This window comes from Camelina sativa, chromosome 14, assembly GCF_030686135.1.
Source record: "Camelina sativa cultivar CO46 ecotype springtype chromosome 14, ASM3068613v1".
NCBI lineage: Eukaryota > Viridiplantae > Streptophyta > Magnoliopsida > Brassicales > Brassicaceae > Camelina > Camelina sativa.
Window position 1 is genome coordinate 31,057,102 of NC_141893.1, and position 25,633 is coordinate 31,082,734.

Consider the following 25,633-nt stretch of genomic DNA (forward strand, 5'->3'; position numbering starts at 1 on the left):
AAAACATGTTAATTTTGGTAAGTGGACAAAAACATTGTTCATCTGGTTAAACCCATATAGTCCATGGACAAAAATGGTCAAATGCCCAAATAGACCATTTATTTTTTGGTCCGACCATAGTCCGTTCATATGTATATGGACATGGGCATGTCCAGAGGCGGGTCCGCCCAATTGACAGCTATAATGACCAGAGTTGTTAATGATCAATGCGTCGGATACGTGATCCTACATTCCTTATTCATGATCGATCGATTGCATGATTTGTCTCTCTTTTAACTATACAGATTTTGCTGTCCTAAGTTAAAAGTTTTCATGGTCTTGGAGCTGTAAAATGTACGATAACTTTTCCCTCCCAACTCATCTAAAATTGAACTGAAGTATCACATTACGAAAATAGAAAATAAGGAGTTCGAAGTTATATTCATAGCTCACTAACAAAGATTACTGATATATATCAATATCACAGAGACACAAATTTGATTACATCGAATCGAAACAAATAAACAAAAAAAAAAAAAAAAATCCATGTGACAGAACGAGAAAATTATTTTATGTAAATTATCTAGCGAGCCATTGGGCTCAGTTCGGTATCAAAGGTCAAACTCACTTCTACAGAACTCTTAGAGTCCATATCCCGACTCGCTCCTCCCCTTGAATTTTCAGATGCGAGACACTCGTTTAATTCAATAACAACTTGGGACATGGTTGGTCTTCTTGATGAAGAAGGATTTAGACAAGTCATGGCTAGCTCAACAGCTTTCCAAACAGAGCCAGAATCATAATCTTCATTTAAACTAGGATCCATGATGCTGTTGATGTCTCCTTTTGTAAGCATTACTCCTACCCATTCTGCTATATGTGGCTTTTCGCGACTTTGGTCGATCACGGGTCGGTTTGTGATAATCTCCAATAATACAATACCAAAACTATAAACATCACTCTTTTCTGTCAACCAATTTGTTCTATAGTATCTGGAAAAAAATATATATTAAAAAAAAAATCAGTAACAACATAATAATTCACTAAGTTTCTTTATCACTAAAGAATAAAAATTTTAAGCAGTAATACTTACTCAGGATCAAGATATCCAGGAGTTCCAACAACAACGGTTGACACATGAGTTTCACCTTCCATTGGGAATGATCTCGAAAGCCCAAAATCAGCAAGTTTGGCCTGGAATTGCTCATTTAACAATATATTTGTGGTTTTAACATCTCTATGAACCATTGGTGGTTTACATCCATTATGCAAGTACTCGAGTCCTAGGAAAGAAGAAACATTTTTAATTAATAGCAAATAAATAAACAGTAAAAAATAGTGTGGGGATAATATCTAAGTAATTTCTAAACCAACCTTGTGCAGACTCGACAACTATTTTTAGTCTTGTTCCCCAATTTAAGATAAAGCGGTTACGTGTTCCTGTTTCTTCAAAGAACAGATTAGTGTCCAAGTTTTATGTTACCTCCAAAGAAGATAAATAAGACACTCAATCATCTTTGGTTTTTACCTGACATTTGTTCTTTTAGATCTCCATTGGCCATGTATTCATAGATAAGTGCCAAGTTTTCTCCTTCGTCGCAGTACCCAACCAGACCAACCAAGTTCTTGTGATGAACTCTAAGAAGAAGTTCTACCTATACACCAAAAACCATAACTCAGAAGTTCACGTTCTAGGAAAAGGTTAAGCAATGTTTTTAGTTCTAGATAAGGATGAAGGCGAGAGCTTACCTCAGCTTTGAATTGTTTATATCCTTGAGATGATGAATGGGAAAGTAACTTAACAGCTACTTGTTCAGTGCCATTGACAAAACCATGATAAACGATTCCAAACCCTCCTTTCCCAAGGATTCTTTCGAAGTTATTTGTCATTATCCCAACTTGTGAGTAAGTAAACCTTCTATTTTTTGTCACTATTGCTGGTGCAGATGATCTAGGCGATCTACCATCTGAACCTAAGGTGTCAAGCAAAAAATGTAGTCAGACTTAGTACTTAACTTTGATATTTAGGTATGTTGTAATAGTACTTTTGAGCTCATTTATAATTAGAAATACCTTCAATTTTTGGTGTCCTTTTCTTTCTAAGAATGAAAAACAGAACCAATGCACCTATAAGGACAGCTATTGAAGCAATTGATGCAATAACTGGCACTACGACACTCTTTTTCTTATGTCCATCATCTCCTTTGTTCACACATGAACCAGTTGTGCAAACAAGATGACGGTTGCCTTCGACACTGCAAAATGTGAGTGTTGGTAAAGATACTAAATTACATCAACCGACGTGATAATAATCAAAAAGATAAAATTAGTTTACTTTAACTTCATTCCTTTCTTCTGAAGAAGTGAGCGAGGAATTGAGCCACTGAGATTATTACCACTTAAGTTTCTGTTGGAGTAGATAAAGAGTTTAAAACTATTTTATGCAAGCATATTTAGGAAAAGAAAGGTTAACCAAGTTTTTAAAAAAATACAAAACAAAACAAATTTGCATGTCTCATCATAAACTTACATGACCAAGAGTGATTTTATGTCAGCTAAAAACTCAGGTACTTCTCCAGTCAAATGATTATCTGACAAGTCCCTGAAAAGTGAACGAACCCATATATGACTCATAGTCCAAGGCAAAACTAGTTTGATTAACCGTTGAGATACTTACAGTTCTTGCAGATGAGTTAGATTCTGAATGGCTTGGGTGATGATCCCAGTTAGTCCACTTGAAGATAAGTCTCTAGAGACAAAAAAAAAAAAAAAAAAAAAAAAAGGGTAAGATATTAGTTTAAAATTAACATGATTCGAAATTGATACAAATTGTATTTGAAAGATTCATCTCACAAGGAAGTGATTATTGGTGGTGTAGAATTATCCGAGTTGTTGCAATTTAGACCATCCCACAAAAACATTTTGGGGACACATGGATCTCCTTGCCAACTGATTCTACTCAATCCGTAAGTATCTTCAACATTCTTGATACCAGAAACTGTAAAGCTTGGCTATATCAAGAATCTAAACATAAAACGCAAAGACTTGTAGATAAGATCAAGAATGTAAAAATAAACATACCATCATCGCCATTAGTCTCCATTTGAGGGAAATCAATCACGGTGAAAGCCTCCATAGCATTAAGTAAAGGTGGAAGGGTAGATTTCAGTGTCTTCACAACCTGCAAAATGCATGTCCCTCCGTCGCATTGCTCCGGGCTTAAGTCAAATACGGTTTCGGTTTTTAGTGGTTTAGGACTATAAGGTCCATATGTATATTTTCCATTCAGCGTCACATTGAGTTCCCTTGTATCGTTGGCCCTTAAAGTCTGAAGCTCGGCAAAGTGCATGTAGGAGTAAAACTGTGTTGTAGGAGGCTCTACGGTCCATGTAATGTTCAAGGTCTCGTTAGCTTTTAGGGGCGTTGCAGCTCTTGCCATTACACCTTGTGGTAGTTCATAAGTAATACTTGTGTTTACATTGAGAGTCGTAGTTACTTGTGTCCATGAGTTTTGGAAGAGCGGGTACCATTTACGATCATAGACATCATCCGGGTACCTAACATATGGCTTTCAAATGTTTCAAATGCAAAAACCATTGACATGTGAAATGTTTATTTTTCTCATGAAATAGAATTAATTTTATAACTTTTTTCAATTATAAATGTAAACGCTGGATATATAAAGAAAAAATAATTCGAAAACTAGAAATTGACGTTTTTAAACATGTTTATAAATGTAGCATGAAACTTTTGATCCGTTCTTACCTTATACGACTACTTGAATTGCTAATGTACACCCTGAATAAGTACTTCAGTGAACCGCCTTGAGTAACATACATATTTTTCTTCATTGGTCGTAGCTCCAAAACATTTATAAAAGGTATACTTATTCCAGTCTTAACAAGACACACCTGTAAAGAATTGGATTTGGTCACATGGATGATCTCCTCTATAGCGTCATTAGTACTCACCGTTGTCCACAAATTTGGACCCAAGTAAAGGTCGAAATTTGGCCCAACATTAAGACCATCGTAATTTCCATATACGAATGTTGCCTTTATCAGATAGTTGGTGTCGCGGGTGACATTTAGATTGTAGCAGTTCCGTACTCCATCTGGAAAATATCTTAGTGTCAAAGTCGGCTTATCGGCGAGCGCTTCGAATTCCTTAGCGATTCTACCGGTTTTCCCATTGTTGACTAAATCGGCATCTGATGTATATGTTAAACCAGTTTTGGCTTCATTGTATGGAGGGTCACGAGAACCACAATCCACACTAATGAATCCTGATAAGAGAAAGACGATGAAAAAATATCCTATAATCTACGAAACCGTTCAAGAACTTAGCACATATAAAGATTAAAACGACTACTTTGTACGTACCAGTTGGATCTTGAGCTCGAGCAATATGAAGTATCAGGAAAAAGGTGGCAATGATGACACAATGTCCCTCCATTGTTCTCCTTACTGTCCAACAGAGAGCTTTTTGATTTTATTTTTTAAATGCAAGTTATGCATATGAGACGATGGACTAAATGAACCACTTCTCAGAAAGTCTTTAGTCAACTTCTTATAAGATTAATGAATTGAAGAAAACAATCCATAGACAATCATTTCTCACGATTCAAAATGATTCGATAGAGCAAGTCGGAAGAAAATGACAAGTGGTATTTGTTTTTCGTCAACAATGACAACAATTGGCAAGAGTTATTAGTGATCGAATACTCTCTTACGTATTCGTTGACTTTGACTTTTGTATGGCATTTCCATTGGTTGATCTGTCTCTTTTTTGATTGAGTCTTTGTCTACCTGGATCGATCCACCGTCAAACGTCAACGATCATAAGGCTTGCTAGTCGATTATAATTAATCCGAAACTCGAATTGTGTTGAGTTTATTTTATCATATTGTTTGTGCATGCTAGTTGAAATATGCATGCCAATGCAACCTCCAATGATTTATAAATTTGTAGGATTCAGAAAATTATCTTGCCACTAGTTGTGTGCTTGATGAATTTAGTACTTCATATATTACATTAAACCTTTTAGACAAAATTAATCTCTTTTTATCTTTTCCCAAAAAAAAAAAAAAAAAAAAATCTCCGAATACCAAACGTTTTGGGACAGAATAATCAAAACAGAGTATAGAACAGATCAACAAAACCAGAATATCTTGATCTTTTTTATTTTAGTTACAAAACAAAAATCCTTCGTAATACGTTTGATTTTTTCCACAGTGCACTCATATCACAAATATATATAGATAGTTTTTTTTTAACATCTATATATAGTTTTATTTATGAAAAGGAAATTATGAATATTTTTTCTTCAAAACATACTTTAATAAATGTGAAAATATACCAGTTTGACACAAATTTGGCAATTAATTGCTAGATTAACACTCCAATTTATCCAATAACTAGAATGACACAATTTTTAGGTAAAATGACTAAAAACCCAGATTTTTTTTAGCTTTTTTTTAAAAACGAAAATACAATATAGCATTTAATATTTTGATTTAAAAATATGATTAATGAAAAATATAAAATGATTAAAAAATAGACTAAAACCCCAGAAAATATGTTATTTTATTTTATTTTTTTTTTAAAACGAAAATACAATAGCATTTAATATTAGCATTTAATATTTTGATTTAAAAATATGATTAATGAAAAATATAAAATGATTAAAAAATAGACTAAAAACCTAAAAAAATTGTTATTTTTTTTTTAAAACGAAAATACAATATAGCATTTAATATTTTGATTTAAAAAATATGATTATGAAAAAAACAAAATGATTAAAAAATATGATGTTTATTGTTTTAATATAATTTTTAAAAATAAAGTATGATTTAAAATATAATGTATAAAAATAATATTCAAAAAATTGTTCATAAAAATATGATGTATAAAGATATGATTTAAAAATATGAAATTTAAGATATATAGTTTAAATAAGTTTTATTTAAAATATAATATATGAAATTATAACTAAAAAAATAATGTATATTAAAAGTATTAAAATAATATATATGAAAATATATATAATATAAAATATGATTTTAAAATATGATGTTAATTTTTAAATATGATTTAGGAAAATTAAAATGTATAAAATATGCTTTAAATATATGAGTTTAAAAATATGATTCATAATATGATATATAAAAAATATAATTAATAAAAATATGACTGAAAAAATATAACTTAAAAAAAATCTGTTGTCACTATATTTACATTTTTACATCTAATAAATCTGTTATCAAACACAAGATTTTTGGAAGCAAATAAAAAACTGTCATAGCGTAAAAAACCTGCCATAACATATGGTATTCACATAGGTCATTTTAGCAATTTTTAAAAAATATTATAAATCTGTTATCAAACGACAGATTTTTAGTTAAATAAAAATATTTGTCGTAACATAAAACAAATCTGTTATCACTAGAGGTCAACCTAGTAATTATTTTTCTGTAGGAAAATCTGTCATGTTACGACAGACTTTTGATCAAGAAAATAAATCTGAAATAACTGTGGAAAATAAATCTGCCAGACATTTTACAAATCTGTCATATATTGTGAAAATCTGTGATGTCTTTATAAATAAGTTTGTCGTGAAAAATAAATCTGTCATTAATTATAAATCTGTTATAACTGTAGTTAAAAAAATCTATCGTCCAAAATAAGTCTGTCACGAAAAATCTGTCATACAAAAATAAATCGGTTGTGCAAAAACAAATCTGTCATACACAAATAAATCTGTCACAACTAGTCTAGCAAACTTTTGAAAATATTTAGGTTTTTTTAAAAAAATTCTGGGAAGGTAAATTTGACTTTATTTTTTTTCCTAATAAAGCAAAAAAAGGTATTTTAGGCAAAAAAATAACACATCTAACCCTTACATTTTATGAGTTAGTTTAGTAATTAAGCTCTTAATTTGGGTCAATCTAGTTTTTCTCCCAAATAATTCACAAATAATTTTTTTTTAAAGGAAACAAGATAGCATTCCATGAAATTACATCAAAGATATTCACAAATTATCTGGCTCCAGGGGCAAACTCTGAAGCAGAAGAGAGACTATAGTCAATAGAAGCCATAGAGTACATTTCTTCACTACCTTGTCTCCTTGCATTTTCAAATGCCACACACTCGTTTAGCTCCATCACAACGTGTGCCATTGTTGGTCTCCGGTTCGAAGACGGGTTCACACAAGCCAGAGCCAGCTCCACAACCTTCCACGCACCGTTTGTATCAAAGTCACCCATCATTTTCGGGTCAACGATGCTCTTGATGTCTCCTTTCGTGAGCATGAACCCAACCCATTCGTTGATGTGAGGTCTTTCTCGCATTTTATTTATCACAGGCTGGTTTGTGACTATCTCTAATAGCACTACACCGAAGCTGTATACGTCACTCTTCTCGCTTAGCCAATTTGTTTTGTACTACCTGAAAGGTGATCAAAGGAATATGAGAATTCATATTCTTATTTGGCCACAACAGCACAACTTTGGAGTTTCATTGTTCTACTCACTCAGGGTCTAGGTAACCAGGTGTTCCTGCAACCACTGTCGAGACATGACACTCGCCATCAATTGGAAAAGATCTCGATAGCCCAAAGTCGGCTAGTTTTGCTCCACACCGTTCATTCAATAAGATATTTGTAGTTTTAACATCTCTATGGACCATAGGAGGCCTACATCCATTGTGTAGATACTCCAGTCCTGTTACAAATGATTTTTTATATTTGTCAATTTTGCGTTTAGAGACATCATAAACAACATAATATAAAGAAACAGTATTTTCTTGTCATGAATCAGACAAAGGTAAGAAAATAAGTAATTATTGTGTTCACCTTGTGCAGCCTCCACAGCAATTTGCATCCTGTTTTCCCATGTAAGGACATTGCCGCCACGTTTTCCTATACCAAGTTTTAAATGTTTTTAGATGGACTGGACTAAAACACGATTTCTAAAACAGGGGTTTTACCTGACATATTCTCCCTCAAGTCTCCGTTTGCCATGTATTCGTAAATCAAAGCCAAGTTATCTCCATCATCACAGTACCCCACAAGTCCCACCAAATGCCTATGGTGAACTCTTAAAAGAAGTTCAACCTAAGAAAGATAACAAATTGACCATCCATGATTAAGGTAACAGATCATTAAACTGGACTAACCGATCCATTTCTTGTTAAAGTACCTCTGCTTTGAACTCTTTATAACCTTGAGCTGATGAATGAGAGAGCATTTTCACAGCTACTTGAGCATCATCCAAGTTTCCATGATACACTGTTCCAAAGCCTCCTTTACCAAGAACTCTCTCAAAGTTATTAGTCATCTTCAGTACCTCTGGATACGTGATCTTACGTTCCTTTGTCATGATTGATGGATTAGATGATCTTGTCTCACTTTTAACTATACCAGAAGCGACTGATGGAGGTCCAGGAGCTGTAAAACACACCAAAATATTTGAAATGAATAGAGAAAAAAAACCAGAAAAGTTTTCATTATCCATCAATGGGCTGGTGGTGATTCATATATACCTTTAGTTATTTTTGCATTTTTCCTTTTAATGACTAAATATATGACAAAGATAACTAAAAGAGCGAACACGCCGGCCACGGAAGCTGCGATAGCAACCACTGGAACCTTTTTACTCTCTTTTTTCGTATTCAGATTCTGGTTGTCACCCAAACTGTGGTCAGTAGAAATGATGGGAAACCGGACAAAAAGAGAGTAGAAGATTAGATAAATTTAGTGTGCACACTACATAACAGAAATGTTGAAGGGTGTATGATCATCTTACATTAGTGTTAATGAGTTACTGTTTACCCTTTCTTGAAGAGAGTCTGGAACTGCTGTGAGATTAAGCCTCGGGTTCCCGCTTAAGTTTCTGTGAATGAAAATGACTGATTCTTTTTAAGCAGAACAAAAACAGAAAGCTAGAGTGTTGTGAAAGAAAAAGCTCACATGAGTTTCAACAACTTCATATCAGCAAAAAATGCTGGAATCTCTCCTGATAAATCGTTGTTTGATAAATCTCTGTCCATTAAACAGAGAAAAGCAAAGTTTTTTTGCAGAGTTTAGTACATACTCCTATAGCAATAAAGCATACTAAGTTTTATTGATGTTATAATTTGGATGCTTACAGTACTGTCAACTGTGTCAGCTTGGATATGTCTGATGTTATGGAACCCGTCAACTCGCTCGCATTCAAGTTCCTAATGTTTGTGAAACCACAAAAAGAAAAAAAAAAGTATTTCCATAATGGTTAGAATATGTGAAAGCACCAAAACCAGAGAACCTTGTGATGAAGAATTAATACAGAACATACAAGGATATGATCCGTGATGCCTCGGAGTCCGGATAACTGCAGTTTACACCTTCCCACAGATAGATCTGAGGAGCACATGGATCTCCTTGCCAGCTTATCTTTTTGCTCAAACCATATGTTTCCTTGATGTTCATCATAGCAGTAACTGATCATCACATTCAAAACTCATCTCAGAAACTAAATAAAAGTTTAAAAAGACAAGAATGGCATAAGAACACGTACTTACCTTCATCTTTGTTTGTCTCTAGCTGTAAAAGGTCTACAACTGTATAAATCTCGAGGGCGTTGAGAAGAGGAGGAAGAGTGGAGTTACCAGTCATTGCGAAAGTGAAATTAAATATCCCATTTGAAGAACTCACAGCCTTTGGATTGGAGAATATCGAAATGCTGAGTTTGGAAGGTCTCAAGTAGCTGTACCAACGTATGCCTTCGTTGTAAGTAATGTTGAATTCTCTAATGTCACTAGCTTTTAGATTCTGAACTTCGGCGAAGTGCATGTATATATATGACTGTGCAGTTATGTCATCAAGCTCCCACCATAAGTGCCATGGTTGACTAGCATTTTTAGGGACAGCAGCAGTCTTCATCACGGATTGAGGTACATCGTAGATGTTACTTGTATCGACCGGTAGGTCTGTACTTATCGAGACGGTTTCGTTATCTGTGTATGAATCCCATACTCGGTCATGCATGTCCTCATCATACCTGAAGAGATGGTCCTTTTAGTTAACTTAAAGAACAACAAGTAGACAATTTTATTGTTGCCTAAAAATATGATTACCTGATGAAAGTTGAAGAAGTGGATGGAAAGTATACTCTGGCGAACAACGTCAATGATCCGCTTTGCGTGGCATAAGTTTCATTGTTCAATGGACGAAACTCCAGCGACGAAATGAATGGTGTCGTCGGTCCAGTTTTAACAAGACATACTTGAAGACTATTTTGTGGCACGACATGGATTATCTCATGCATAGAAGTATTTGTAACTCCTCGTATTTTAACCGAAGACCATTTATTAGGACCGATATGAAGATCAAAGCTTGGCAATTGATTCAGACCGTCGTAGTTCCCATAGACAAAGGTTCCTCTGATCAAATATTTGCGGCTTGCCGTGAGGTTGACGTTGTAACAGTTTCTTTGACCTAGAGGGAAGCTTCTCAATGCCCAAACTTGTTGCTGAAAGAGAGTCTTGTATGCATCATTGATCTTTCCAACCAATCCACTGTCGATGTAATCCGCGTCTGATTTGTATGTAATATTCGTGGACTTCTCCACATAAGTAGTTTCCTTAGGAACCAACCCACAATCCAAGCTGATGAATCCTGTTCATGATCAACACCAAGAAATATAAATCATCAAGAGAAAACACTTTTCATGTTTTAATTATGTGCAAAACACTTTTCATAGTAATCCATAAACATCGTCATATTCACAAGAACCTGCTTGATTTTGAGCTTCGACTGATCTCAAGACGGTAAAAGCTATGATCAAAAGAAGCAGAAGCCAATGAAGAGACTTCATATTTTTGGGTAGGTGGTCTGATTCAGAGGCTATTATTATTCATTGTTCATTCCTGTTAATGGGCAAAAAGGCTGAAGATAACATAATATTCAATTCATGCTAAAAGTTTTTTTAAGATTAGATTATTCAGGTGAATATAAGTATATAACAATACCCTTACATGCCTACGACATTCTTTCAGGTCTCAGGCGTGGGAAGGTTCAAATTATATTTACTAAGATTAAATGAAATGTGAAATCAAATATATAAAAAGATACGAAAAATCAAACAAAATAATATTGCAAATTTAAAAATAACAAAGGGAGAACAAGTAAAACGAGCCACTTGCTGACTTGCAGTTGGAGAGAGTCTTCTACTTATGTTTTCGTTTAGCCAAAATCAATACACAAATGACAAGAGTTAGTAGTGGTCGGAAAATCTCTTATATGCCCTTCAGAGACTAGATCACCAAACCGTTGAGGCGTTGACTAAGTTAACTCAAAGTAAGGCGTTGTAATTTCCAGATATGAGACGTGCATTAAACTGCAACCATAGAATGATTTTACGCACTCGATGACGTTTACTTTTGTATGGCATTGGTTGATATGTCGTCGTCTCTTTGTGTCATTTTGGTTCTGGATGGTATCGATGGATGAATTCGTATTTTGAAACTGCATTCTCAAAAGTCAACGATCATAAGGCTTTGTAGTGTCTCTTGTAAGTTGTATTATAAGACATGTACAACTAAATGTATGGACAAATCAGTACAACCTCCAATGATATTAGTTAGACGTTGACTTCTAATTTGTAGGGATCCGAAAAATGAGCCTTCACTAGTTGTGTAGTCGATGAATTCAATACTTCATTTTTAAATAAAAATTCTTAAACAAATATATATGTCCAGAAAGAAATACTTTTTAAAGAATATTTACCGAAAATGGAGCACACAAACCAAACAAAATCGAATGATAGAAACATAGAGTTATAGAGGTAAGTAGGTTAGATGATTGCTCGAGTAATTATCCGATATATTTATCCGTGAGATAATATATATGGGGTCGAATCCACAAGAACCAATGGTATACTAAAGATTTATGAGACTTGTAAATAGCTAAATTAAAGAGAACGAAATATAGTTTGTTTGGTTTCAGGTTTGTAAATAAAAATGTGATATATCATGATTTTTGCGGTTTTTAACTATGGTATAAGTGTATTTTGGGGTCTTTTAATTTGTTTTATAGGATATTTTGAGTTTTTACAGGTTTTCTAGGATTTTGACACAGAATGAGCAAAGTAGAACAATTTGGATCATTTTGGAGCATTTAACCGGAGAAAATCAACTTGGAGCCAATCAAGAGTGATGGTGTCGATCGTCATCACCCTTGGTGTCGGTCGACACCCCATTTTAGCCGACAAAAGAGCCAAGTTTTAGAAGTTTTACAAAATTACTCGAAGTTTTTCATAATTGCAAGTTTAGTCTCTAACATGTTTTAGGACATATAAATAGTGTTTTTAGGTCTTTTTTTTTTGGTCAAAAGTGTTTTTAGGTCTTAAAACCTAAGTTTTATTCTGCATCTTTTTACTGTTTGAGAGATATTGAGAGCTTTTTGGGAGAGAGATCTAAACTCCTTTGTAGAGAGAAGAATTTCTAAACTCTCTTCTTACTTTTTAATATCTATTGCTTATTATTCAGAAAATATGATTTGTTATTCATTGAATATGTCTGACTAGTTTGCTTGTTAGGTTCAGGATTTTTTCATAGGGTTTTTTAATGGTTTATTAAATCTGTTTTTTAGGATTCATTATCATTCTAGATCTTCATCATAAGTTGTTTTTCATATTAATTCTTGATTGGCCATCTAGAATTAATAACCTAGGGAAATAAATTGATATGAGAGTATAATTAATTTTCCTGATAAAACCTTTGATGAGCAAAATTACTTCTTGCAAAGAGATATGGATTAGTGATTTTGTGAACAAATCTAAACTTGTTTTTAAAGCTGGTTTTAAACTTGAATATTTTGCAAAGAGATTTGGATTTTCGGGTTTTAAACGTAGATAATATTTGCAGTGAGAACTATTTATTTTACAAAAGAGTTTAGAGTTCTAGATTTGATTATTGATTGCTTGAATCCTATTAATTTGATATTCCATAATTTCCTTAAAAATACCCTAGACCTAGCTTTTTGACCCTTGAATTTTCACAGCTTTTATTTCATATTTTGCATTGCTTTTCTTAATTTAAATCAACTTGTTTAGCGTAATAACAAAACTCTATAATATATTGTTTAGTCTTGAGTTTTTGTGAAATTCGACCCCTAAGTACTACAGTGATCTCTTAATTTGAGAGAGTAGCTCTAGGGTTTAGGGTTTAATTTGAGCATATCAAAATGCAAAGAAAATAAACGATTAACTTATAAAATTAAAACTAGATTAAGACATGTGCTAGAGCATGGGTTGAAATTTATTTTATTTATATTGTAGTTTTTATATTAAATATGATTTATTTGATTGTTTTTAAAAGTTTTTTTGGATAAAACATTATGCAATAAAATCATATGCTAAATATGATTGCTTGAAAAAGACACTTATTTTGTAAATTTTATATTGTTAATGATTCTAGATAAGTACATGTGCTATAACACTGGTTAAATTTTATTTTATACAAAATTTTGTATATTTTCTATTTTAAAATAAAATTTTAATATGTTGTATTAGGTTATATATGTGAAGTTATTTTAACAATGTATATTCTACATCATGATTTGAATGTCATTATAAGACATAATTTTGTAAATTTGAATTTAAATATTCAAATTTTGACCCGTTACTCAATAAAAAATTTAATTTAATATATATTATTTCTAAATAATTACTAAAGCTTGAACATTTTATAGATTGAACAATTTATATTTGTTTCTAAAAAATCAACTTATGGTATATCGAGAAATAAAACTATTTTTAATTATAATAAATAATATGATAATTTATTTGTTTCACAAAATAGACTCATATATAAAAATGAGAGGTGAAGTATAATGATAATTAATAAATTAATATATTAAGTTAGATATCAAAAGATTTTATTTGATGAATAATTTAATAAAGGAAATTAATATGGTAAGTTAGATGATATGATTATTTAGAATATTCTCTTAAATTTTTTTTGGTATAACCTATTTGTAACCAATAAATCTACCATTAATGTATAACCTATTTGTAACAAACTTATTAAAATTATATAGTCTACAAAACAATGTTGTGTACTTCTGTTTTATTATAAAGGGGATATTGGGTCATAGGATATTTCAGAGATCAATGATTAGTAAGCAAGTGAAATAAGGAATTCAATAGATAAGAACCGTTCTAGAATATGAACACAATAATAGACTAACCAACCATCTTCAAGGTATTAGAAACTAAACTTGACTATTAGTTTGCTAAACTTACATTTGCAACCTCCTAGCCAAATTTGCATTACCAAACAAGTTTATTAAGTTCACAATGCATTCTAGCATCAACTTTCGTAGACTAGACATACATTGGTCAATTCACATTCGTTTAGGCATTTATCGAACATTTTTGATGTATAGAAAAACCTAGAATCTTGACAAGGTGATCAGTCCTATTCTTGCATTAAGAACATGCATATCAAAGAACCTAAGGATTAAAAACTCCAAACAACAATCAAAATATCAATTCATTTAATCTCCTAATTAGAATCCTAAAACCCAACTGTGAGTTACTCACACATATTGAATTGAACAATACAAAGAGTCGAAGAAGACATAATAGATTACTGAATAAACAAGAAAATGGTTTAGAAATCTTCTCCAAATTGTTAAGAAGGATGACTGAATCCATAATCTCCAGAAATGACTTACAAAGGTTTCAAGGTGTAGAAAATTCAGAAAATAGAAGTGTCCTGTTAATTCGGTCTTTGAGGTATTTCTACCCCTTATTAAAATAAAATAAAAATGAAAATAGGAAAAAATCAGAAAAATAAATAAGTTTCTGGATCGTAGACATAACTTCACCAGACTTCTCCATGCTTCAGCAGACTTGTTTTCAGACTTCACCACACTTCTTCAGACTTCAGCAGACTTGTGTACAGACTTCAGCAAACTTCTCCAGACTTGTCTACAGACTTCACCAGACTTCACTAGACTTCAGCAGACTTGTCTATAGATTTTACCAGACTTCTCCAGACTTTTCTACAGACTTCTGATTCAGTTCAACTTGGAGATGTCCAAATGTTCCTTCCTGCTTCTTTACTCCGTTCAGCTCAAATCCAACAAAAAGACTCCAAATCCAGCACATCGTCTTCACACCTAATCACAAAAAGACCAAAAAAACACAAAAAACAGACAAATATGCGACAAATGACTCAAAACGAATATTAAATGAAGGACAAAAGACACCAAGAACACAACATCATTACAAAAAAGTACGAAAGAGAGAAAAATTAGTCTCTCAAATGAGAGATTTTGAAAACCTCTCTAAAATTTATTTTACACATGTAACTGTATAATTATATTGGTTTTTAATTTTATCTATAACTTAATTTTAAAATAAAAATAAAATTTTATTAAAAGAATATATTTGAGAGACTAAAATGAGTTCTCCCCGCTACAAATACTCTTACATTCATTTTGGTATGTGTCAAGGTGCGGAATGTTTAAACCTTTATATGTCTCGAGGCCGTTCATAAGTAAGGATAGTTGAGTTACCTATAAAGAAGCACTCATAGAAAACTTAGTTTTATACAAAGGAATAGAATGTTCATTGTTTCTTTAACACATACATTGGGAAATTCACAATGGAAAAAGAACAGGAAACAGGATAGCTTTCCATGAAATCATATCAAAAATATTCTCAAGCGCTGCATCATCAAATCATCTGGCTCGAGGGGAAAACTCAGAAGCGGAAGTGTGACTAAAGTCAACAGAGTGTCCTGTGTACATTTCCTCACCACCTTGCCGCCTTGCATTTTCTAAGGCCACACATTCGTTTAGCTCCATCACAACGTGTGCCATTGTTGGTCTTCGTTTCGAAGACGGATTCACACATGCCATAGCCAGCTCTACAATCTTCCATGCACCATTTGTGTCATAGTCCCCCATCAGTTTTGGGTCAACGATGCTCTTGATGTCTCCTTTAGTGAGCATGAACCCAACCCATTCACTGATATGAGGTCTCTCTCGGGTTTTATCTATCACAGGTTGGTTTGTGACTATCTCTAATAGCACTACGCCAAAGCTGTATACGTCACTCTTCTCGCTTAGCCAGTTTGTTTTATAATACCTAATAGAGTGTGGAAGTATTATGCTAACATTCTTGATTACTCTTTTGAGCTACACAACCAAAATAAGCGATTATAATTGATTGATTCACTCACTCAGGGTCTAATGTAACCAGGTGTGCCCGCAACCACAGTTGAGACTTGACATTCGCCATCGATTGGAAAAGATCTAGAGAGCCCAAAGTCGGCTAGCTTTGCTCCAGACTGCTCATTCAATAAGATATTGGTAGTTTTAACATCTCTATGGACCATAAGAGGCCTACATCCATTGTGAAGATACTCCAATCCTGTTAAAAATTGTTGTTGGTTTGTAACAATTAATTATTCTATCATACAACCAAACACAGATTGTTGTTCAATGAAGAGAAAACAAGTCAAGACTATGTTCACCTTGTGCTGCCTCTACAGCTATTTGCATCCTATTTCCCCAGGTTAGGACATGTCCACCGCGTTTTCCTGTATCAAATGTTTTTGAGAGTTGGATTCTACTAAATTAAAGTCTCTTACTTAAAGTCTTACCTAACATATTCTCCCTTAGGTTTCCATTAGCCATATATTCATAGATCAGAGCCAAGTTATCACCATCATCACAGTAACCCACAAGTCCCACCAAATATCTATGGTGAACTCTTAAAAGAAGCTCCACCTAAGAAAGATAGCGAAATGACCATTTCATAATCGAGAACTTAATGCAAAAAAAAAAAAAAAAAACATAGGACCAACCCATCCATTTATAGATAAAGTACCTCTGCTTTAAACTCTTTATAACCTTGAGCTGATGAATGAGAGAGAATTTTGACAGCTACTTGAGCATCATCCAAGTTGCCATGATACACTGTTCCAAAGCCTCCTTTACCAAGAACTCTCTGGAAGTTATTAGTCATCTTCAGTACCTCAGGGTATGTGATCCTGCGTTCCTTTGTTACGATTGATGGATTGAATGATGGTGTCTCATTATTAACTATAACGGTAGGGACTGATGTTGGTCCTGGAGCTGTAAAATCGCACAAATGTGTAAAATGAATACAGAAAACTTTTCATAAAGAGACTTTTATAGTATTGATTAGACACGGTGGTTATTGATACCCTTAGCATGTTTCTCTTTTTTCCTTCTAAGGACGAGAAAGACGGCCAATATAACTAGCAGAGCGAACACGCCAGCCACTGAAGCTACGATAGCAACCATTGTAACCTTTTTACTCTTGCCATTGAGGGTTACAGTTTGACTCAAACTGTAACCATTGAAAGTGATGGGAAACCGGAAGAAAATGAAGATATGAAATTTATCGTAGAATTACATGCAAAGTATCTTGACAGGAATTGAAGTTTAATATATTTTCCGTTATTCGAAAAATTATGAGATTAATTTAAAGGGAAATATAAACATCTTACATTAGTGTTAAAGATTTGCTATTTATTCTTTGTTGAAGAGAGTCTGGAATTGTGCTATCGAGACCTAGATTTCCACTTAAGTTTCTGCAAATGAAAAATTTGAAGCGTTCAGAACAGAAGACAAACAAATAAAAGCAAAGGGCGTTGATAAGAAAAAGCTCACATGAGTTTCAACAACTTCATATCAGCAAAAAACGCTGGAATCTCTCCTGATAAATCGTTTTTTGATAAATCTCTGTCCATTGAGAGAGAAAGAAAAAGTTTGTACAGAGAAATAAATTAAAGCATTTCGAATAATATTAACCTTATCGGTGTGACACTTACAGCTCGATCAACTGTGTTAGCTTGGATATTTCAGGTGTGATGGAACCGATTAACTTATTCTCTGCCAAGTTCCTATAATGTAATGTTTTCAAACAGTAAAGTATCCATAAAAGTTAGAAACTCTGAAACCTTGAAATAGAAATAACCATGAGATGAATGAAGAATACAGAACATACAAGGATATGATCTGTGATTCCTCGGTGTCCGGATAACTGCAGTTTACACCTTCCCACCGATAAATTTGAGGAGCACATGGATCTCCTTGCCAACTTATCTTTTTGCTCAAACCATATGTTTCCTTGATGTTCATCATAGCAGTAACTGATCAATCACCATTTCAAAAACCAGACAGTTAAAAGGACAGAAAATTATGGTAAAAGAAATGGGTTTACGAACATGCTTAATTTACCTTCATCTTGATCTGTTTCCAGTTCTAGAAGCTCTAAGGCTTTATAAATCTCCATACCATTGAGTTACCGTTCATAGTGAAAGTGAAACTGAAATTCCCATCCGGAGAACTCAAAGCTGTTTGACTGAATAAAGTTGTTATCTCCAGTTTTTCAGGCCTAAAATAGGAGTACACATTCTTGCCACCACTATAAGTAATGTTGAATTCTCTGATCTCACCATCCTTCAGAGTCTGGATTTCAGCAAAATGCATGTATACATATGATTGTGAAGTGATGTTGCCAAGAGTCCAACCAAAGGTCAGAGGCTGACTAGCATTTGCAGGTACAGAGGCAGTCTTTGCCACAGCTTGTGGCACATCATAGAGGTTACCTGTATCGACCAAAAGGTCTGTGCTTATCGACATTGTTTCGTTATCTAAGTGTCGAATCCTGATTCGATCATGGAAATCCTCATCATACCTAAAAACACAGGAGGAAAAGCCACAGGACTCAAATTTGTTAAAACCATAAAACAAAACAAGAGAGGCCCCTTCGTAAGATGCATCCATATTTAGCCGTTAGATGTTCGTTTGTAGCTTTTTCCATGTGGATGTTGCATTTGGATACAACTTTTGCATCCTAATTAGATATCCACTGTATATAAGCAAACGCACATGCAAGGCTAAAATACAATTAAAAATCCTTCTTTACCTTATGAATACCGGAGTGGGTGCAATGAAAGCTCTTCCAAGTGCGATCAACGATCCACTTTGCGTGACGTAAGTATTATTGTTCAATGGACGAAGTTCCAGCGACGATATAAACGGTGTCGATTTACCTGTCTTAACAAGACAAACTTGAAGACGGTCTTGTCGTAAGACATGGATCATCTCCTGGATGGTACCGTTTCCTTTTCCATCCAGTTTAATTGTTAGGACCAATGTGAATATCAAAGTTGGGGATTTGATTTAGACCGTCGTAATTCCCATACATGAAGGTTCCTCTGATCAGGTATTTGCTCTTAGCTGTAAGGTTGAAGTCGTAACAGTTTCTTTTACCGTCAGGGAAGCTTCTTAAGGTCCAAGCCCGTTGCTGAAGCAACGGTTTATACTCATCCCTGATCCTCCCCACCAATCCACTATCGATATAGTTTGCATCTGATTTGTACGTTATATTTGTCGTCTGCTCCGTAAAAGTTGTGCTTTTAGGGACTAACCCACAAGCCAAACTGATAAATTCTGTTCATGCGTGATCAACACCATAAATAACATTATTAAAGAAAAATCCAAAGGGTTCCCTAATCTAAATAGGAATCAAATAAGCAAATAGTAAGAACCTGACTGATCTTGAGCTTGAACTGATTCAAAAATGCCATTAGCTGTGATCAAGAAGAGCAAAAACCCATAAATAGACTTCATGTTTAATTTTGTTTTTTGGTTTGGAAGTGAATGCTATGATTTAGAGGAGGTTATGATTCATCTTAATTTCATTGTTCTTGATTGGCAAATATTGAGATACACATTATATTGGTCAATTGATTTGGCTCTCAATAGGTTGTAAAGCTTTGTGCTAAGTCTTCATTCTTCAGTATTAGATTATTTTATTTAGGTGGTTATTACAGTAAACGTTACGTGTCTACGACATTCTTTCTGTTTTCAGGCGTTGGAGTGCCCAAATCGTATTATATTGGGTAGGAAGTTAAAAAAATGAAATCTAGCTAGTATTTTTTTTTTTTTTTTTTTTTTTTGTATATAATGTTAAATTAAACTCAGAAAAAAATTGCGTTTTTACAACTAGTACAATGTGTAGCTGAAAAAGACTTTAGTAAAGAACTTTACAAAAAATTTAATGATGAAAGAAACCATCAATTCAACCAAGATCTCTAGAAGCAAACCAAACTTGAAGACCCTCCTCATAGCGCCTGTCCCCCGAAGCAGAGATAGCGAGGAGCTGATTCCGGACTTGTTTGTCAATCCAAGTTATTAGTCGACCTGCTGAGTTTGGAACCTCCCCATATTTACGAGAATTACGCTCCCTCCAATTATTTTCAGTACCACCATTTATTTTGAATATTAGTGAGTATACTGTTAACGAGTTTACTTATTCTTAAATGTTACCAAGATTCAAGGCGTCCCTTATACCACAGACTACTAATACCATACATATCAATTTCTTGGAATCCAAGAATGTTACACATAAGAGAGACTAATACTTTCTGAGGTAAATTTACAGAGCTATCTTATACATTTCAGTATGAACAGTAGATTATTATAAAAAGCATAGCTTAGCTTCACATCACATCAAAGATTTTTCAGTTTACCTCGCTCTAGGAGCAAAATCAGAAACAGAGGATGGACTAAACTCAACAGAATCCTTTGTGTACGTCTCTTGACTCCCTTGTTTCCTTTCTATTTCGTAAGCCAGACATTCATTTAGTTCCATCACCACGTGTGGCATCGTCGGTCTACGGCTTGAAGATGGGTTTACACATGCTAGAGCTAACTCTACGACCTTCCAAACACCGTTTGTGTCATAGTCATCCATCAGTTTTGGGTCGACAATACTCCTGATGTCCCCATTGGTGAGCATGGATCCAACCCATTCTGTAATGTGAGGTCTCTCTCTGGTTTTATCTGTCACAGGCTGGTTTGTGACTAATTCTAATAGCACTACACCAAAACTGTATACGTCACTCTTCTCGCTTAGCCAGTTTGTTCTATAATACCTGAAAAATCATACAAGAGAGAGACAGAGATTACAATTCACAATTCTTCATTACTAATTTTAGTATAACGAAAATGATTGGTTCACTCACTCAGGGTCTAGGTAACCAGGTGTTCCTGCAACGATGGTCATAACATGAGATTCACCATCAACCGGAAAAGATCTCGAGAGTCCAAAATCGGCTAGTTTTGCTTGAGACCGTTCATTCAGTAAGATGTTAGTTGGTTTCACATCTCTATGAACCATAGGAGGTCTACATCCATTGTGAAGATACTCCAATCCTGTTACAAATGGTTGTTAATTTATGTCAATCTTGCTTTAAGACAAGCAGACAAAAAGATAAGTTATGTCATGAAAAGAAAATAAGTCAAGAATTTTATTTACCTTGTGCTGCCTCAACAGCTATTTGCATTCTTGTTTCCCAACTTAGAACATTAACACTAAGTTTTCCTGTACCGAGATTTAAATGTTTAAGCATGTGGAAGGAGATGGATTTTACTAAATAAGAGTCTTTTAAGTTAAAGTGTTTACCTGACATATTTTCCCTGAGGTCTCCATTTGCCATATATTCATAGATCAAAGCCAAGTTATCTCCATCATCACAGTAACCCACAAGTCCCACCAAATGTCTGTGATGAACTCTTAAAAGAAGCTCAACCTGATGAAGATAATAAAATGTAACCATTTCATGACTGAGAAACTTAGTGCCATTTAAAAACAATTGAACTAACTGATCCATTCCTTGCTAAAGTACCTCTGCTTTGAACTCCTTGTATCCTTGAGCTGATGAATGAGAGAGCATTTTCACAGCAACTTGAGTATCATCCAAGTTTCCATAATAGACTGTTCCAAATCCTCCTTTACCAAGAACTCTCTCAAAGTTTTTCGTCATCTTTAGTACCTCGGAATAGGTGAACTTGCGTTCCTTTGTTATGATTGATGAACCGGATGATCTTGTCTCACTTTTAACCGTGCCAGTAGTGACTGATACGGGCATTGAAGCTGTAAATGCCAAACGAAGTGAATAAAAATCTAATAAAGTTTCATTTTCATTTTCGTTAGTCTTCAAGAACTAGTCATACCTTCATTAGTTTTCCGTTTTTTCTTTATGATGACAAAAACAATAGCCAAGAGAAGTAGCAGAGCAAACACACTAGCCACTGATGCTGCGATAGCAACCACATTTTTACTATTTTTTCCGGTTCCATCTCTACTGCAATCATTAAAGGTGATGTGAAATGAAAAAAAAAGAAGGTTAGACACTATATGTAGACACTGTTGCACATGAGTCTAAAATACTTTTTGTGACGTCGAAAAGGTTGAAATTGAATCCATTATAGTATGAAAAGCTTACATTAGTATTAAAGATTTATTATCTATCTTTCGTTGAAGAGGCTCTGGAACTGAGCGACCAAGTTTCAAGTTTCCGCTTAAGTTTCTGCATATGAAAAGACTGAATCTTTCAGAACAGCACAGAAAGAGCAGAGCAAGCGAGAACTAGGCATAGTCAATAAGAAGCTTACATGAGCGTCAGCTTCATATCCGAAAGAAACTCTGGAATCTCTCCTGATAAATCATTGTTTGATAAATCTCTGCGCGTTAAAGAGAAAAATCAATGTTTTTGAATGCAGAGTTAATGTCCTTCTCCCACTGCAACAAACCATACTATAAGTTTATTGGTGTGACTGTTTGGATGCTTACAGAACGGTCAACTGTGTTAGCTTGGATATATCAAATGATATTGTACCAGTCAAATTGCTTCCACTCAAGTTCCTAATAGAGAATCCAAAAGTAAGAACTTGTGATAAACCCGAAACTAAAGAAATTGCGATGAACAAGCAAAACATACAAGGATATGATCCGCGGTGGCTCAGAGACAGGATAATTGCAGTTTAAACCTTCCCATCGATATAGCCTAGGAGCACATGGATCTCCTTGCCAACTAGATCTTTTGTTCATCAATTCATATGTTGTCTTGATGTCCATCATAGCAGAAACTGATCAATCAGACAATGTTAAAACTAAAAAGACAGAAATATCTTGGTAGAAGAATAGGTTCCAAGAACTTACCTTCATCTTGGTCTGTCTCTTGCTGTTCAATGTTAAGGACTTTATAAATCTCGAGACCGTTGATAAGTGGAGGAAGACTAGAGTTACCGGTCATCTCGAAAGTGAAATTGAACTTCCCATCAGGAGAACTCACAGCTCCTGGATTGAATATAGTTGTTATACTAAACTTTGGAGGCCTAAAATAGGAGTACCAGTTTCGGCCACCATTAAAAGTAATGTTGAATTCTCTAGTCGCATTAGCTTCAAGATTCTCGATTTCAGCGAAATGCATGTATATATAGGACTGTGCAGTGATGTCGTCGAGAGTCCAATCTATGGTCAGAGGCTGAGTAGCATTTGCAGGGACAGCAGCAGTTTTCGCCACAGGTTGAGGCACATTGTAAAAGTTACTTGTATCAACCGAAGCATCCGTGCTTATCACGGAAGTTTTGTTACCTAAGAATGGAGTCCAAGTTCGGTCATGGACGTCCTCATCATACCTAAGAAGGAGGCTCCTTAATTAGTCCTTTTTGTTAACCTATCACCAAAGAGCAAAACAAGAAATTTACAAAAACCTTACCTGACGAACGATGGCGTGGGTGAAAAGAAAACTCTTGCGAACGCTATCAGCGATCCACTTTGTGTGACGTATGTGTTATTACTCAAAGGACGAAGTTCCAAGGACGAAATAAATGGTGTTGTTTCCCCTGTCTTAACAAGACAAACTTGAAGACGGTCTTGTGTTAAGACATGGATCAACTCGTGGATTGAACCATTTGTCACTCCTAGGGTTGAAACCGAAGTCCATTTGTTAGGACCAATGTGAAGATCAAAGGTCGGGAGTTGATTCAAACCGTCGTAATTCCCATAGATAAAGGTTGCTCTGATCAGATACTTGCGTTTCACGGTGAGGGTGAAGTTGTAACAGTTTCTTTGACCCTCAGGGAAGCTTCTCAAGGACCAAGTCTGTTGCTGAAACTGTGCCCTGTACATCTCGTTGATATTCCCGGGGGATCCACTCTCGATGTAATCTGTGTCTGATCTGTATGTTATATTCGTCGACTTCTCCACATACGTTCTGTCCTTAGGTACCAAACCACAATCTAAGCTGATGAATCCTGTTCATGACCAAAGATTTACAAACTTAAAAGAGGGTTTCTTAATCTGCTTAATTATCAAGCTTTCCTGAAAACAGAGGAGAATAAAAAAAAAAAAAAAAGAGCTGAGTAAAGAACCTGATTGATCTTGAGCTTGAACCAATTCAAAAATGTCAAAAGCTAAGATCAAGAAGGGCAAAAAGCCATGAAGAAACTTCATGTTTTTTTTTTTTTGGGGGGGGGGGGGGGATGTGTGCTTTTCTGATTCAGAGGAGACTATACATTGTTCATCATTGTAATTTGTTCTTGATTGGCAAAGATTGACCTAAACAGGTCAACGAAGATGGCTAAGTCTTGTTCAGCATTAGATTTATTCAGGTGATTGTAACATTACTCTTATTTGCCTACGAAATTTTGTGTGCGTTGTGGAAATGTTCAAACTAAGTACTGGTGGCAAATATATAATCAAAGAAAAAAAAAGTGGAAACAAACGAAGTAAATAAAGAAATAGAAATAAACAAAGTGAGTTGCAGTGTCTTGCCCTACCAAAATAATACAATGACAAAATAAATTAATAATATATCACATCAACCAATTTTGGTGATTTTCGTCACCATTCTATTTATTTTATTCGATTAACATTTTGAAATCTTTATCAGAATTATTAGAAATTATTAGAATTACAAATAACTTAATTTCTCCAATAAACTATATACAATTAAAAAAAATAGAAATTTTGGATTCATTTTTCGTCAATGACCGGTTCAAAACTTTTAACTCATATTTTCAAACACAACTAGTTTAACTTTAATGAAGGCTATAGATTTTGGAAATTGTCACGTTTAATTACAAGCTTTTTAGTTTTTTTTTTTCAATTTACGATTAATAAAATTTTGTATTAGACTAAAACCGGATTAGTGATAAATCAATAGGTTTTACGGTGTAGAGTTCTGGTCCAAATTAGATCTAAAAATATGTAAATTGAAGATGGGGATAAATAATGTCTCCATTTTATTATAGTCAAGTCAATTGACGGTATAAGGAATATATGTAGTATAAATTCTTCTGAAAAAAAAATGTAGTTAAAATTCTTTTTTTTTTCTCTTTAAAGGTAAAGTGAATGAAATTTTAGAAATGAACAAGTCAACTATGGTAATTCTGGATTTATACCTCGTCGTCGTTGCCTATACTAATATCCCTTGAAATTACAAAGCGTTAACTTCAGTTAAATATTTGTTAGTGTATGGATTTGATGCGTTGGCTTATTCGTGAATCAAAATATTAAATAATTGTAGTTATATTGTTATCAAGATTTAAAGCATGCATCTTACGTGATAGGATATATAGAAGACAAAAATTAAATTCATTAAAAAATAGAAGGAGGGATATGTTATTGTAGATATGTACAAGATCTATTAAGTCATAGTATATTTATTCTAGAAATGTTTTGAGAGAAAAAAGCTTTGCTCTCCAGTGTAAAACGTTTATTTTTTTTTTAATATAATTTAACATTAAATTTAAAAAAAAATCATTTATATATTAAAAG

General features: G+C 34.0%; 3 protein-coding genes and 1 pseudogene across 5 annotated transcripts; all 4 read right to left on the reverse strand.

Annotated features, from left to right (window-relative positions):
* Positions 1-432: 432 nt before the first annotated feature.
* LOC104742699 (putative LRR receptor-like serine/threonine-protein kinase At1g51820) lies at positions 433-4,575 on the reverse strand. The gene is made up of 13 exons (XM_010463723.3): positions 4,362-4,575; positions 3,745-4,264; positions 3,061-3,536; positions 2,833-2,977; positions 2,657-2,728; positions 2,510-2,581; positions 2,315-2,386; positions 2,053-2,234; positions 1,729-1,952; positions 1,508-1,634; positions 1,354-1,419; positions 1,073-1,262; positions 433-971 (listed from the first exon to the last, which is right to left on the reverse strand). The coding sequence occupies exons 1-13, from the start codon at positions 4,432-4,434 to the stop codon at positions 563-565; spliced, it is 2,628 nt and encodes an 875-aa protein (XP_010462025.2). The 5' UTR covers positions 4,435-4,575; the 3' UTR covers positions 433-562.
* Positions 4,576-6,796: 2,221 nt separating this feature from the next.
* LOC104742700 (putative LRR receptor-like serine/threonine-protein kinase At1g51860) lies at positions 6,797-11,225 on the reverse strand. 2 transcript variants are annotated; one of them, XM_010463727.2, is made up of 13 exons: positions 10,750-11,225; positions 10,092-10,632; positions 9,537-10,015; positions 9,311-9,455; positions 9,126-9,197; positions 8,947-9,018; positions 8,783-8,869; positions 8,520-8,671; positions 8,177-8,424; positions 7,965-8,091; positions 7,831-7,896; positions 7,510-7,699; positions 6,797-7,424 (listed from the first exon to the last, which is right to left on the reverse strand). In XM_010463727.2, the coding sequence occupies exons 1-13, from the start codon at positions 10,829-10,831 to the stop codon at positions 7,421-7,423; spliced, it is 2,265 nt and encodes a 754-aa protein (XP_010462029.1). In that variant the 5' UTR covers positions 10,832-11,225; the 3' UTR covers positions 6,797-7,420. The 2 variants fall into 2 exon arrangements, with proteins under 2 accessions (XP_010462029.1, XP_019091376.1); XM_019235831.2 differs by lacking the exon at positions 6,797-7,424 and having other exon boundaries at positions 7,506-7,699.
* Positions 11,226-15,656: 4,431 nt separating this feature from the next.
* On the reverse strand, positions 15,657-19,635 carry LOC104744073 (putative LRR receptor-like serine/threonine-protein kinase At1g51880; annotated as a pseudogene).
* Positions 19,636-20,352: 717 nt separating this feature from the next.
* LOC104742701 (putative LRR receptor-like protein kinase At1g51890) lies at positions 20,353-24,554 on the reverse strand. Of its 2 annotated transcripts, XM_087485862.1 has the most exons (13): positions 24,226-24,554; positions 23,571-24,108; positions 23,012-23,490; positions 22,791-22,938; positions 22,643-22,714; positions 22,465-22,533; positions 22,296-22,379; positions 22,024-22,154; positions 21,696-21,943; positions 21,473-21,599; positions 21,326-21,391; positions 21,033-21,222; positions 20,353-20,942 (listed from the first exon to the last, which is right to left on the reverse strand). In XM_087485862.1, exons 1-13 carry the CDS (start codon positions 24,305-24,307, stop codon positions 20,534-20,536), a joined length of 2,643 nt encoding a protein of 880 aa, XP_087341988.1. In that variant the 5' UTR covers positions 24,308-24,554; the 3' UTR covers positions 20,353-20,533. The 2 variants fall into 2 exon arrangements, with proteins under 2 accessions (XP_087341988.1, XP_087341987.1); XM_087485861.1 differs by having other exon boundaries at positions 21,326-21,599; positions 24,226-24,427.
* Between the last annotated feature and the right edge of the window lie 1,079 nt (positions 24,555-25,633).